The following is a 13,807-nucleotide window of genomic DNA, read 5'->3' as shown; positions in this document are numbered from 1 at the left end:
AATATGGACTTCAACCTCTTCAGGAGTCTTTGTTTTTTCTTGTTTCTTTAAATTTCCATTTCTTATGGTCACTTAATGGAGATTTGAGAATTGAGAATTTCACATGTAGATAACAGTACTTATCTTGTTACAGCTACTTACTGCTGTATATTTTGCATTTATATCAATGGTGCTAACCTTTTGTACTTTTGAATATGGAGAGAGAATGCTTGAGAGGTCGGTTTTTATAACATTATATTTTACTATAACGTGTGTGTGTGTGTGTGTGTGTGTGTGTGTGTGTGTGTGTGTGTGTGTGTGTGTGTGTGTGTGTGTGTGTGTGTGTGTGTGTGTGTGTGTGTGTGTGTGATCAGGATGGGGAGGGTTGGAACCCCCCCCATCCTTTTAGAACCCTTTCTTACACCACTGAATATATTGACAGAGGTATGTTGCTGATCCAGCACACCGATTGCAGTACACTAAATGTATTGTATCATAACTAATTAAGTGTTGATGATCTACTTATTGTGGCCTTTATATTGGGCTATTTTGAGTTGGGGGGGGGGGTAATTTGTATTTTGCTTTGCGGCTGTGTTTCTTATCAGAACTCCGGGTAACAAGTCCGGCGTAAGCCCAAAGGGTCAGACCCCCGAAGACGCCGGACGGCGGCATGGGCCCAGCCGCGACGCCAACTCCTCCGTCTCAGACCTCGCCAACTCTGTCACCAGCGACATGCTCATGGTAACCTCTTTATTTCACTTAAATTATTTAGAAGCAACGCCGGTGACCCACTATATATATCACTGGGGGAAGGGGAGCACGAAGAGAAAGTCAAAGTGTATGTATGCTGTGCTCAGGAGGCTCAATTAAAAGCAAAGACACACGCAATATCTTTAAACAAAGGTACAAAACCATGGTGGCAGGATTTGACAATGAGCGTTTAACTCAAGCAGGCCCTGAGAAAAGGCAGTCCAAAACTAATTGAAACTGTCTGGCACATGAACATTTCTTGTCATCATATTAAGCTGATCATGAAGGGGGGCTGTGCTGTAACACCATCATTTCGGGACCCCACAATGCATATCCCTATTCTGAATCCAACTAATCACAATCTCTGGAGCCTATTACCTAAGTGGTGCCTCACAATAGCACCACAGTCGTTCATCTGTTGATTGGACATTCAAATATGGGAACCAATAAAAAAACGGGTCTCTGTTGGCCTGGTGATTATCAAACACTCCAACAGACACTTTCCAGTCCCGCTGGATACCGCTGAGCGCTCTCTGTACCTCGGGCTCGGCGTCAGGCGGAACAGATGCTCTAAGGGGTAGATAGATAGACATACAGTACTTGGATAGAGCTAGTGATTGCATTCCAGCATGGTATTTTGAGAACGCCCTACTCCCACTTGGTTCCTCGTCACCCACGTGACTTTGGGCGTCCGTGGCATCGACTGATGAATGCCTAGAGTTCTGTGGGCCCATATCGTAGCTAATTGGAACATAATTTCCGTGGAATAGCACAGAAGTGTGTGTGTGTGTGTGTGTGTGTGTGTGTGTGTGTGTGTGTGTGTGTGTGTGTGTGTGTGTGTGTGTGTGTGTGTGTGTGTGTGTGTGTGTGTGTGTGTGTGTGTGTGTGTGTGTGTGTGTCTGTGTGTGGTGGGGAGTATCTGGATGCTGAAGTATTCCTTATTCAGCAGAGTTGGATAATGATCAGTGATGGAACATTCAGTGGTGTGTGTTGGTTGTTACGGGGCAAGGCTGGGGCGGGGACTGTCTCAGTGTAATTACGTGGCTCTCTCTGAAATGTCGGTGGTCTTCAGATGCTTAATGACGATATTCACTCCTGGAGGCTCTGCCAAAGTGGCCCATGGTTGTTTCAACCCTCTTATTAAAATGCCCATCCTACACTGGCTTTGGAGCCACACGCGTTGGTCTATGGAAAGGCAATTGGCTGGCAAGAGGCAACCTGTTTGAACTTTGCATTGGATCGGTTTGAAGAAGTGATCCTGGGGATAAGTCATTGAGCAAATAAAAAAAAAGATATTGGGCTTGCGACCTCTTTGATTAGGTCCTGCATAATGTAGTTTGGGATAGGTCCGTTTCCACTGTGATCAGGAGTGACAGCCCTTCATGCACGGACGCCCCGTCTTCAAGTATTGTGTTAGAATAAGATATTTCTGACTCTTTGTCTTCGAGCATAGTGGCATGTCAAAGTGATTGTGGAAGTTGTGATACTGCCTGTGGCTGCATAGGGCTTGAATGGGACAGACCAATGTCTAAAATTGTTAAAGAGTCATTGGAGCCATCTTTTTTCCGAGAAGAGAGGCATCCCATTGTGACTACACGAAGAGAGACCAGCAGCACCAGGGCGTTGGGAGTAAAACACATAATGGGAGATTACATTTCAGGCACCGCACAGCTGTTTTGGTTTGCAGTAAAACACTGTTATTTTGGCAGCTATTCCTCACGCTTTTTTCTGTTAAGCCACTGGAAGGTGGCCTGGGGGTCTCTTCACCAGACCAGAATCTAGCTCTCATCTCCCCACATCTCTGCACACCTTCCTCTCTTATCTCTCGGCAAGCCCCAGCTATGTGTCATAACATTTTGCTCTGTGCCCGTCAAACACAGTTTGGGTGTTTGAAGTGCAGAGGAGGTCACTAAATCGGTCCTCAAACCCTAAAAAGCTTGTTTTCACAGTTCTCCACCCCGTGCCCTGTGTCTAGTCCCCCGGAGGTTATTCATCTGTGCAGGAACACGCCGTTACCAGGGATGTCTTCGACCTGGCGATGATACGCTGTTACCGCCAATTCAAAATCTGCTCTGAAATAATATTTCTACCAGAAACAATGGGAGAAAACACCGGCAAAATTGTTCGGGTGATTCGGTTAAATGTCAGGAAAATAAATGATTAACAATGTGTCCTTTCAATCATTTAAATGAAAGCAAAAACGAAACCGTTTGGCAAACCAGTGCAATTTAAAATAAATCCAATAAGGCTCTCTATTTTCGGCCTGGTGTGGCTAAAAATAACCCACTGCATTGACCTTGTGCATCCCTGCATTCTGTTTCCTATTGCAGCTGTCCCCCGGTTCCGAAGAGGACGACCACGAGGGTCCAGTCTGCGAGAAGCTGGGTCGGGTCCAGTTCAGCGTAGGCTACAGCTTCACGGACTCCACCCTCACCGTGAAGATCCTCAAAGGCCAGGACCTTCCCGCCAAGGACTTCTCCGGCACGTCCGACCCCTTCGTCAAGCTCTACCTTCTGCCGGACAAGAAGCACAAGCTGGAGACCAAGGTCAAGAGGAAGAACCTCAACCCCCACTGGAACGAGACCTTCCTGTTTGAAGGTCTGGCTGGGCTGCACCATGAGCCCCCTTCTTGTTGGGAATGCAAAGGGACACATGGGGAAAACGCTTGAACGCGTTCTCATGCACACGTACCACACGTGGGTCTTGGTGGATTGGATTCGTTTGACCTTTGTTTCTCCATTGGCTTCTGTTTTCAGGGTTCCCCTATGATAAGGTGATCCAGAGGACGCTATATCTCCAGGTGCTGGACTATGACCGCTTCAGCAGGAATGATCCCATCGGAGAGGTGTCCGTTCCCCTGAACAAGCTGGACCTGGCCAACATGCAGACCTTCTGGAAGGAGCTGAACCCATGCAGCGATGGCAGTGTGAGTATATAAGCAGAGGGGGCTAGAGTAGTGTGTGTGTGTGTGTGTGCGGTGTTTGTCTGGAAGTGGAGAACAGTGGGTGAGGAGGGGGCGGGGAGGGGTAGAAGAACAGGAGAAAGAGGCAGAGAAAGGGAGAATAGATGTGGGACAGAGTGTGACTGCTGACGTCACTCCTGGGTGCCGTGGCTTTGCCCCAGGGTGATGCGAAGACTTGCTGGAGGGGGCAGATGAGGAAGCAAAGGGAAGTGTGGGCTGGATGACAGGTAGACTGTGAGAACACAGCCAGGTGGAGATCCAGCAGATGCTTTTGGTTATTGGTGGGAAACAAAATGTTGCAGATGACGGTTGTTTGACTGTGGGGTGTGCCCTGTGTTATAATGTAGGGGAGCAGAGGAGATCTACTGGTGTCTCTATGCTACAACCCCACCGCCAACATCATCACTGTGAGCATCATCAAAGCCCGTAACCTGAAAGCTATGGACATTGGAGGCACATCTGGTAAAATGACACTCCTTTTTGATGCTCCCTTATTCTTGTCCATCCACATAACCGGTCCTGCTTCATTGTCTTGAACTCCATCAGTAGCAGAGAACACAACTCCATTTATTCAATCGTGTAATTCTGGGCATTTCACTGCACAATGATTTTGAAAGATATGTCCCTCGGAAGTGGAGGGGACAATGATAAAACCGGAAACGGGCGGAAACACTGCCGTCTTCTCGTTGTCAGACCCGTACGTGAAGCTGTGGTTGATGCACAAGGACAAGCGCGTGGAGAAGAAGAAGACAGTGGTGATGAAGCGTTGCCTGAACCCTGTCTTCAACGAGTCCTTCCCCTTCGACGTCCCCGCCCACGTGCTGAGGGAGACCACCATCATCATCACCGTCATGGACAAGGACAAGCTGAGTCGCAATGATGTCATTGGCAAGGTACTGCCTTCTCCTTCCTTTCCTCCCTACCTCATTTTTTTCTTCTTCTTTTCCCTTCTGATCTCTTGACTCCTGAGCCACTGTGCTGACGCCGGTCTATACTGCCCCCTGCTGGAGCAATGTCAAACTCAGCAAGACGTGCACTGGAAATTGAGGCAAATTCCCGCTGCCTCAAATTCATTTTTTTTATAAATTATATTGCAGAGCGCCCCTTGTAATAAATATAGCTCATCCCATGGGATTATACTTATGGATAGGTATAAAGTATATTTTATTCAGGATGTATTTTATTACATCCTGAATCAAATACACATTTCCCCCTCATATAAATTTGAATGCGCCCAGTCCCTGCTACTTTTGCAGTAACACAACTACACTATCAGTGTACATTATACTATAAAATAGGTTTTGTACTAGTTCAAATTATATTTGGGGTCCTGTGTTGGACTAATAGACTTATAGGATATTGCAAGTCAAAACATTTATTTCTCCATGAATCGTTCTTTAGTTTATAAATGCTCATTAGCATTTCAGGCTCAGATAGATTTGGCTCATATTACTCCTCTCCAATTGAGCTACACCCATCTGCTCTGGACAAGTCCACACCAAGTTGAGTTCAAATACAAAATCAAGATAAAAAAATGAATATTCAGTGTTGTTAAGCTAGAAGCAACGATATATTGCACAATGTGGTAATTCTATGAGAAAAGCTTAACCCTCTTTCAGACGCGACCATCAATATCACCACTGCCCAGACAGAGCTCCACACATCCACACCTTGGCGTAGGCGTACCATCTCGTCATCGATGTCCATCCATCGTGCTTGAAATAGCATCGGAAAGGCACTTTGACGTCACAAAAGGGGCTGGGGTTCGGAGCAGAGTGGAACGTTCATAAACTGGTTGACAGAAAATCGCAAAAACCTAAGATTTTACACCTGTTTCCCTAAATTACGGCTTTATTTAAGTCACAGTATCAAACGGAATAGACGGCTATGTTGAAGGTCATATATGAAATTGTACAAAGTACGTTTCAAACAAAAGAAAACAGACTTTGAGAACCCGTTAACGGTTTTGACCTTCTTCCTCCTGTCAGATTTATCTGTCGTGGAAGAGCGGCCCAGCGGAGGTGAAACACTGGAAGGACATGATGGGTCGTCCTCGCGCTGCCGTGGCCCAGTGGCATGCTCTCAAGGCCTGAGAGGAGGCCGCACCTGCCAAGCCCCCGGCCCCCTCCCCCCTCCACACCTCCACACTTCTCCACACCCGCCACAACCCCCCCCCCTGCTCAGAACCTAATCCTCTGCACATATCTCCCCCCCTCCAACCCGCTGTCCTGCTGTGAGGGCCATCTGTGTCCCGCTCTACCTGTCCTCAGTCATCGCAGCCACTTATCGCTCCAGCTCCTCTTTGTTCTGGTCCTAGTCCCAAACTAGTCCCCCGGCCTAACCCCTAAGCTTCTGGGAGCTTGTCTTTGATTCCCCCCCTCTTGTCTTTATATCCTTATGGTTCCCCCCCCCCCCCCCCCCCCCCCCCCGGTAGCCCCGGGGGTATGTTCGCTCTCTCTGAGCTCCGCCAGGGACTCTTTGATCTCTCAACACCGCCGAGATCCAGCTGATGTTCCCGCCGTCAGCAGGGAGGTAGCGGGCTCATGTTACAAACATCACGATGTGTGGGGACCGATATTGACCCCTCGCCGCCTGCCCGCGGAACACGTTTTAACCCCCTCCTCGAGCTCTACCGTGTGCATTCCTGAAGTCCATGACTTACTTTTCTCCGGCAATCAAACTGCCCTGATCTGTATCTGATCAACCCCCCACCCCCCCACCCCCCGTCTCTGAAATGTAACCTGCTTTATCGAGAAAGGCTGAACGCGTGCTGAAGAGGCCCTCTTCCATCGGCAGTGCAGACATGTTGGGGACACTGCCATGACACCCACATGAGTTGTTGAGTTTCCTTTATGTGTGACTCTCTTTTCCTTGACCCACTGTAATTATTCTCCCTTGGCTGGAACCTCCCGATGTCTGTGCGTGCTGTGGGTGATGTGTTGTAACCTATTTTCCTATTTTCTGGAACGAATAACCCCAAATGAGCGGGAAAAAAGATAGTGATAAATGTCGTCTTATATTTTCCTTTTGAAAAGAATAAAAAAAATCAACATGTTCTTCCAGAGACAGAAAATAAGCAAAAAGCCAGCTTCCAAAGTGTGTGTGTGTGTGTGTGTGTGTGTGTGTGTGTGTGTGTGTGTGTGTGTGTGTGTGTGTGTGTGTGTGTGTGTGTGTGTGTGTGTGTGTGTGTGTGTGTGTGTGTGTGTGTGTGTCAGTAGGAAGAACATGCATGCAAGTATTATATGTATGTAGGATTATTGGTACATGTTGTGTGTACGTGTATGTCTGTGTGTGTGTGTCTGTGTGAGAGAGTTCATAGTCTACATACTCATGTATTTCTTGCCAACAGCTTTGGAGGGTATGCACAATATGTGTGTGTGTGTGTGTGTGTGTCTGTGTGCGTATGCAAGTGTGTGTGTGTGCGTATTCAAGTGTGTGCGTGTGTGTGTGTGCGTATGCAAGTGTGTGTGTGTGTGTGTGTGTGTGTGTCTGTGTAAAAGTTTTGGGAGCTAACATTGCTAAAGCACTTCTGTTACACCTCATAATACAGGTAATGGGAATACATTTATCGTATACATCTTGAAACTCGAGAGAAGAATGAACTTGAACAGGGTTATTCATGTTGAAGTGATTCACTTTGTTGTCCGTGCTGTGCTCAATAAGGCATACATGAGGTTAGGGTAAGGGTAGGATTAGTGTTGTATGGAAAATACGTTACGGGATCTGCTTGCATTGTACGAAGTGTCTACTATCAGATCCATGCACTGATATTTTTATTATTATAACTAACTAGTATGTGAATGACTGGGTGGTAATTGGTCAATAACAATACCTGACATGGCTATGTTGGGTCTGATTTGCATTTCAATCTCAACAAAACCTGTTTGAGACCTCTATCAAGTCACAAACATTATTGCTGATTGGCTCTTGGTCAACGTACATTACAAGAGTAATACGCTCCAAAAAACTGAAATGTATGCCATTCCACTATTTGTATAGTTGTGTGTGTGTGTGTGTGTGTGTGTGTGTGTGTGTGTGTGTGTGTGTGTGTGTGTGTGTGTGTGGGGGGGGGGGGGGGGATGTGTCTGCGAGTATGTGTATGTGTGAGTAAATAGTTGTGAATGTCCGTTTGTGTGCCTGTCTGTAATAAGTGTTAAGTCTTTGTGTAAATCTGCACTGATATCAGTTTTTGCCAGTTTTATACAGAACAATATTGTTTTGATTCTGTATGAAATGATACAGGTGTACAAATAGATATGTTGATAATGTTCTTCTGCTTTCTTTTTCCTTTGTCACTGAATCAATGTTGACCGCAGTTGAGCGGGAACACACCTGTCTAAATAGCAGTGTTGACTTCCTGTTTCCTGGCTTCAGAGAGATGTTTTCTTTTCGGGAGAGGGATAAAATGAAGTGTAAAGCTGTAAAGACAGAGTGCCACAAGGAGCTTTACAAACAAACTCATGAATCGTAATTCTATTCTATATTTCATGTTCTTTTGACCTTCAGCATGGCCGGAACTTGTATGCTAATTTGTTTGTTTTTGTGTTCGTTTTGCTCTCAAGTTCCCTGACACCATGATAGTGAAAGTAGACTTGGCTTAGCATCTTAGCTGATGCAAGCTTCTCAACCCCCCCCCCCCCCCCCCCCCCCCCCATACTTTTTGGCACAAAGTGTTCTGAGTGCCTTATGACCTGTTGGCAGCCATATGCTCCCTCTCCCTGACTCTGTCACGAGGACGAGGTGAGACAGAAGGTGATCATTACCTACTTTTGCAGCATTGTTATCATGAGCTGTGACTCAGGTCCCGACCCAAGCACCAGAGTATCCCATAATAACCACGGGCACAGCGTCAAGTCTTCTCTGCCCTGCTGGTCCCGTGCTCAAACGTGTGGCTTCCCTCTGTGTGCCCAGCAGATATTGTTACATTCCAAACCTGCCATGTAAGATTCTGGTAGTATATGCCAATTTAACAAAGTCAAAACAACAGGGTTTATTGCTTTACCTGCCTTTGAAAAACCTGAAGATCGTCATACATATATCGTCACACAGGCATTCAAATTCAGACATGGCATCTAGGGCATTCTCTGTATAGGGAGCTGCTTAAAACACAGGAAGGTTAACCAGAGAGTGATGCATCCTAATTCCAATAGTTAAAAAATGGGGAAGTGTACTGTATGTAAAGTATTAACTGGGGGAGTGTATCTGTGTGTCCTTGGTATCTCTCCGTCCCCTCCCTCTCTTTTCTTTTTGTAGTCACATCAGTGGGGTGCACAATGTTATATATCAACCATTTATTTTTGGAAACATGTACAGTGTATATAGATATATAAATGTGTATATAAAAACGAAGACACTCCTGTGACCGTTCTTTTTTCCACAAGTATTCATCGTACTTTCTTCTTACTTTTTTTCAAACTCAACTCAAAAAGTGTGACACAAAAGCAGCCTCACAGTGCTGGTAAAATGTTTTTGGAGGATGTTTTGTTCATGTTGTCTTCGAGAATCTTTTGAGCCTCAGCTCAAAATTGCACTTTGCACAGTTGGGTGGCTGCTGGCTTCTTGTCAGTCTGCATCTGAACATTGAATAGTAATAATAAGGACTAACTGCATTTGCAAATGAACACATCATTAACCCATCATTATTGGAGATACTGCCGGTGATTCCCGTATTGGCCCTCCTTCCTCTTGGGAATCTGGTCTCTGAGGCTCTAATGAGAGCCAAGATGTCTGAAGTTAATTCATCTTTAGTTGATGCTGTTTTCCAGCAGTATGGAAATTGCTCACATACATGGCCCTCCCACACTTTCCTGCTACCACACACACACACACACACACACACACACACACACACACACACACACACACACACACACACACACACACACACACACACACACACACACACACACAAAGGATAAAAATATGTCTGTGTGTGTATGTGCCGTTGGGATTGCTTTATGTGACACATCCAACGGAATGCAACCCAATCACCCTTGGCGTCAGAAGTCTCTTTAACTCTGCGTCTAACTTCCATGGGCCTCTGATCTCCACTGCACCAGGGATACACGAGAGGCTGACAGACACACATCAAAGGAGTAAAGGATGACATGGATATTCCTGGGGAATATCTGCAGATGACAACAGTGAGCTGTCACGATCAAGAGACACAGCAGGGGAGAAGATAGGAGGAGTAGGGGTGTAGATGAACGCATGCAAAAGCAACAGCAACACAAGGGGAACGAATGCACTGATTCTGCTACCACTGAGGTAAACAATGCATGTGAAATGTAGACCTCCTGACGTTGGGTTCTTTATTCCAGAAAAGCATGGAGATTAACTATTGTGCCCTGCGTTGTTGCCCAGGATTAATCCTATATTATTATTATTATTATTATTATTATTATTATTATTATTATATTATTACTTCATGATGTTCCTAACTGTGTATCGGACAGATGGCACGGGAGAAATAGGCACTCAGAGGGGAACCCTCCTGACGTCACTTCAGTCTATTCTGGTCCAAGCGGAGCAAATTCAGGTAAAAAGCTGACCTAGCCCTTCTCAGTGTGATATTATTACGCAGGACCATGCGCATATGACCATCTCGGTCTTCAACGGCAAAGCGGCATCCCTCTGTGCCTCGTATCTCCGTGTCATGGCAAATATGCTCTTTGCGTTAGGATTCCATGCACATCCTCTGGCCAGAGGGGGCTCGATCGCTATCACTCTGCTTCTGTCCAACTATCATGGGAAAACAACCCCGCAACTGCTAAAAAGGAAAGTGAGGCTTGTATCAGTGTTCATGCAATGGGTGATTACCAAATTGATTTGCATGATACCACACCGCTGTTGCTATAAATCATTTACCCTGCTCCATAGAAGTCATCTCAGGGGAACAAATATATATTTGACAACATTAGAGCATATCATGTATTGAACAATATACCCCTTGAGATGAGCCAATGTTGTTTTTTAAGCGGCTCCGTACATATTATTTTCTAGGTTAATAATATCGACATGATTAGGCCTACGTTTTATTTCCTTCTTGACAAGCCTATAATAACATCCACGTAGTGAATAATGTGAATTACGTGATAAGCGTTCCATCTGCTGTTGGAAGATTAGCGATCAGCAGGTGGGAAGCTAATAGCATGTGGGATGCAGACTGCGGTGCGACCAGCAGTAGCACTATGCTTCCACCTCATGCTCAGGAGCCGGCACTGCACCCAGTCCCCCTTAGGCAATGCACGATACATTACCCAATGACATGACACCTTCACAGAATACGTGAGACAATAACTATGGCAACCAAGTCCAATCAACATAGTTTAATAACTGTACACAAGAAAGGCCATAGAACTTAGGTATCAAACAAACCGTAATTGTAGAAGTGTAACCCTCCAATCTTTGTACACACAAAGCATCTTTATTAAATACCAGAATGTCTAACCTATACAATATCTTATTAAAAACAAAGGCTTACACAATGACATTATTCAACCAAACTCTATTTTTACGGAAAGCAGTCGATACTGGCATAATGGCTGTGGTTCTCAAAGCTGGAGACGGTGCAGCTTGAATTATTCTGCTGGAGCAGAGTCTCTGTTGCAGTGTCCAGAAGGCACTAAAGCTTGATAGGCTCTACTTGTCCAGATACTCCAGGTTCGGGGCATCCAACCGCTGTTCCTGGTCCCGATTCTTTGTGTATTCCTTCAACATATCCATGATTTCTCCTTCGTAGGGTTCAGGTGTTGGCAGGGCCTCTACCAGTAACAAAACACAAATGTACTTTTTAGAACAGTCAAAAGTTAATATTACCAAAACCGGTTGTATTTTTTTTTTTTGAGGCGGCAGGGGGTGTTGGTGTAGAGATTTATATCAGAATGAATCCATTTCACTACTACTACTACACACGTTTCACCTATAATAAAGTGCTTTAGGTTTTCCCTTAATACACCATTTCATTCATTTCATGTGAGGCTTTAAGCTGATAGGGCAGTTTTATTAAATTAAATTAATTACGTTAGTTGTCTTCATGTTTTGTAACTGAATCATTGTGTATCGATTTGTATTATTAAAAATAGGACTTCATATAATAACCATTCTTCGTTTTTGAATGTGATATAGCCTAATGTTTTCTTTGATTAAAGAATGGTGTCCCTCCCCTCTGACTGACAATGAAAGTAAGTTACCAGCCACTGTAACCTAAAAGTAGGAACGTTTATATAAAAAGCAATTGCCACTCTCTTGCAACCCTAATTGGTTTTCCATTCAGCAATGTAGCACTTCTCCTATAACACGTACCTGTAGCCCAATAGTAGATATCCCAGTCGTTAGTAGGCTCATTGATCAGCCTGTCATACTGCCGAAGCTGTGTTTCACTCATTGTGTCAAGGTAGCGCTTTGCAAAATGGCTACAAAAGAAGATTCCATTTAGAAAACAATACATACTTTTACAAGGAACTTCATTGCACATAGGCCTACAGGGGGGTTTTCAGTAGAGAGGGTACTGTGTTCGCTCCCAAATAGCAGTGGAAGTGTTCCCCACCCCTACCTGCTCATAAAAGGGCCCCTATTTGACCACCAAGTGTGAGAGTGATTAGCCATTACAAGCCATTTTCAAAATATGCACTGCCCTCGGAAATCACAAGTGGGAGTGTCAGCCCAGATGTATGATGGATAGATCAGTCTACCAGCCTACCAGCTGGATTACATCAACTGGTAGGCTTATCTATCCATCATGCATCTCGGTGGATAATCCTATTTTTGATGTCACTATGTCTAACGGCCAGGCAGATTTTGAAATGGCTTGTAATGGCTATTTCCACTCAGACCTGGTGGTAAAATAGGGGCACTTTAATGTTATGCGTGTCATAAAATCATCATGCAAAAACTATATATATATACACAATTATAATATTATCATTCTATTAGTGACACACACCTGAGCAATATGCAGTTCTCCAACATTCCCCTCTTGCGGCTCTCGTAGAGGAGACGGCGCCTCTTGATGTTGATGGACTCCCCCGTCTTCTCTTCCCAGGGGGGTAGAGGGATATCAATGAGGTCACCCTTCGTGTCCTCGGGCGCCTCTCCTCGATAACCACGGGCCGACATCAGCCCCGTTACAGCGGGTCTCAATGACAGGCATACCCTGTTCACCAGCTGAAATGTACAACATAGAGATAAATACAATTCTCAATACAAGAATAAGAGCAAAAGTGTTATCATTCAAACATTTACAAAGGCATAGCGTTATTTTTTCTTGAGGCTTGATAAATAATGAATAACGATTGTACTCAAATAAGCGTATGCAATTCTTTCAGATATAATTTAACTGTAAATATTAAAAGCCACTATGACACTATCGTGTTATGTTTAACGGATATGCAATATGCGGTGATTGTAGCGTTGTTCACCCGTAGTGTATTTTCTCAATATGACATAACCCATATAAACTATGCAAGAATGTCGCCCTCTTGTGTGTGATGGGCAATACTCGACCCCTAGTTAAAACGATAGTATCTAAAACAAAATATCTGATGCTAGACTATTACAAACTAACTACACTTTAATGACATGGATGGTGGATGATGTTTTAAACGCAATGAAAAGTTATATTGTTGAAATTCAGATGCCTAGCTAATGTTAGCTGCACACCGAGCAGTTTTGTCTTTGGTACAACACAAACAACCCCACCCGGTAAATACTCCTGAAAAAACGAATTACTCACGGTCTTTACTGCAACAGAAGATAACATTTTAAACTTCGTTCTTATTTTCCGCTAACTGGCAAAGGACGTCTCAAATGAAGTCTGAGAGTAAGATCACATAACATACACAATGTCAAGCAGTGAATATTACACAAGTGGATGTTACGACGTCACGACGAAACGTAAAGTGGTACCTATACCGACGCCATATTGGTAAGGTAATAGCTAACCATGTGGTAACTGTAGTAACGATACCACTGGTGGACCGCGAGGGTATTTTAATAATAATAATAATAATACTACATTTAATTTAGAGGCGCCTTTCAAGACACCCAAGGTCACCTTACAGAGCATATAGTCATCATACATTTGTTTAAAAAGCAAGACATTGTGGAAAAAATAAA

General features: G+C 44.5%; 2 protein-coding genes across 4 annotated transcripts in view; one reads left to right on the top strand and one right to left on the bottom strand.

Annotated features, from left to right (window-relative positions):
- The window catches only part of syt7b (synaptotagmin VIIb), a 58,309-nt gene extending 52,195 nt beyond the window's left edge, over window positions 1-6,114 (top strand). For all 3 annotated transcript variants that reach the window (XM_030377509.1, XM_030377507.1, XM_030377508.1), the window contains 6 exons: window positions 585-720; window positions 3,060-3,327; window positions 3,486-3,655; window positions 4,039-4,153; window positions 4,385-4,584; window positions 5,680-6,114. In XM_030377509.1, the coding sequence (XP_030233369.1) occupies window positions 585-720; window positions 3,060-3,327; window positions 3,486-3,655; window positions 4,039-4,153; window positions 4,385-4,584; window positions 5,680-5,784 (994 nt within the window). In that variant the 3' untranslated portion in view covers window positions 5,785-6,114. The remainder of the gene's footprint in view (window positions 1-584; window positions 721-3,059; window positions 3,328-3,485; window positions 3,656-4,038; window positions 4,154-4,384; window positions 4,585-5,679) is intronic.
- A 4,890-nt stretch (window positions 6,115-11,004) lies between these two features.
- On the bottom strand, window positions 11,005-13,647 carry sdhaf2 (succinate dehydrogenase complex assembly factor 2). The gene is made up of 4 exons (XM_030377517.1): window positions 13,425-13,647; window positions 12,636-12,856; window positions 11,996-12,105; window positions 11,005-11,454 (listed from the first exon to the last, which is right to left on the bottom strand). The coding sequence occupies exons 1-4, from the start codon at window positions 13,449-13,451 to the stop codon at window positions 11,333-11,335; spliced, it is 480 nt and encodes a 159-aa protein (XP_030233377.1). The 5' UTR covers window positions 13,452-13,647; the 3' UTR covers window positions 11,005-11,332.
- Window positions 13,648-13,807: the final 160 nt, after the last annotated feature.

Source organism: Gadus morhua, chromosome 14 (assembly GCF_902167405.1).
Source record: "Gadus morhua chromosome 14, gadMor3.0, whole genome shotgun sequence".
In the NCBI taxonomy this organism is placed as follows: Eukaryota; Metazoa; Chordata; class Actinopteri; order Gadiformes; family Gadidae; genus Gadus; species Gadus morhua.
The sequence above is the reverse complement of the archived record's forward strand: the minus strand, read 5'-3'. Positions and strand labels throughout refer to the sequence as shown.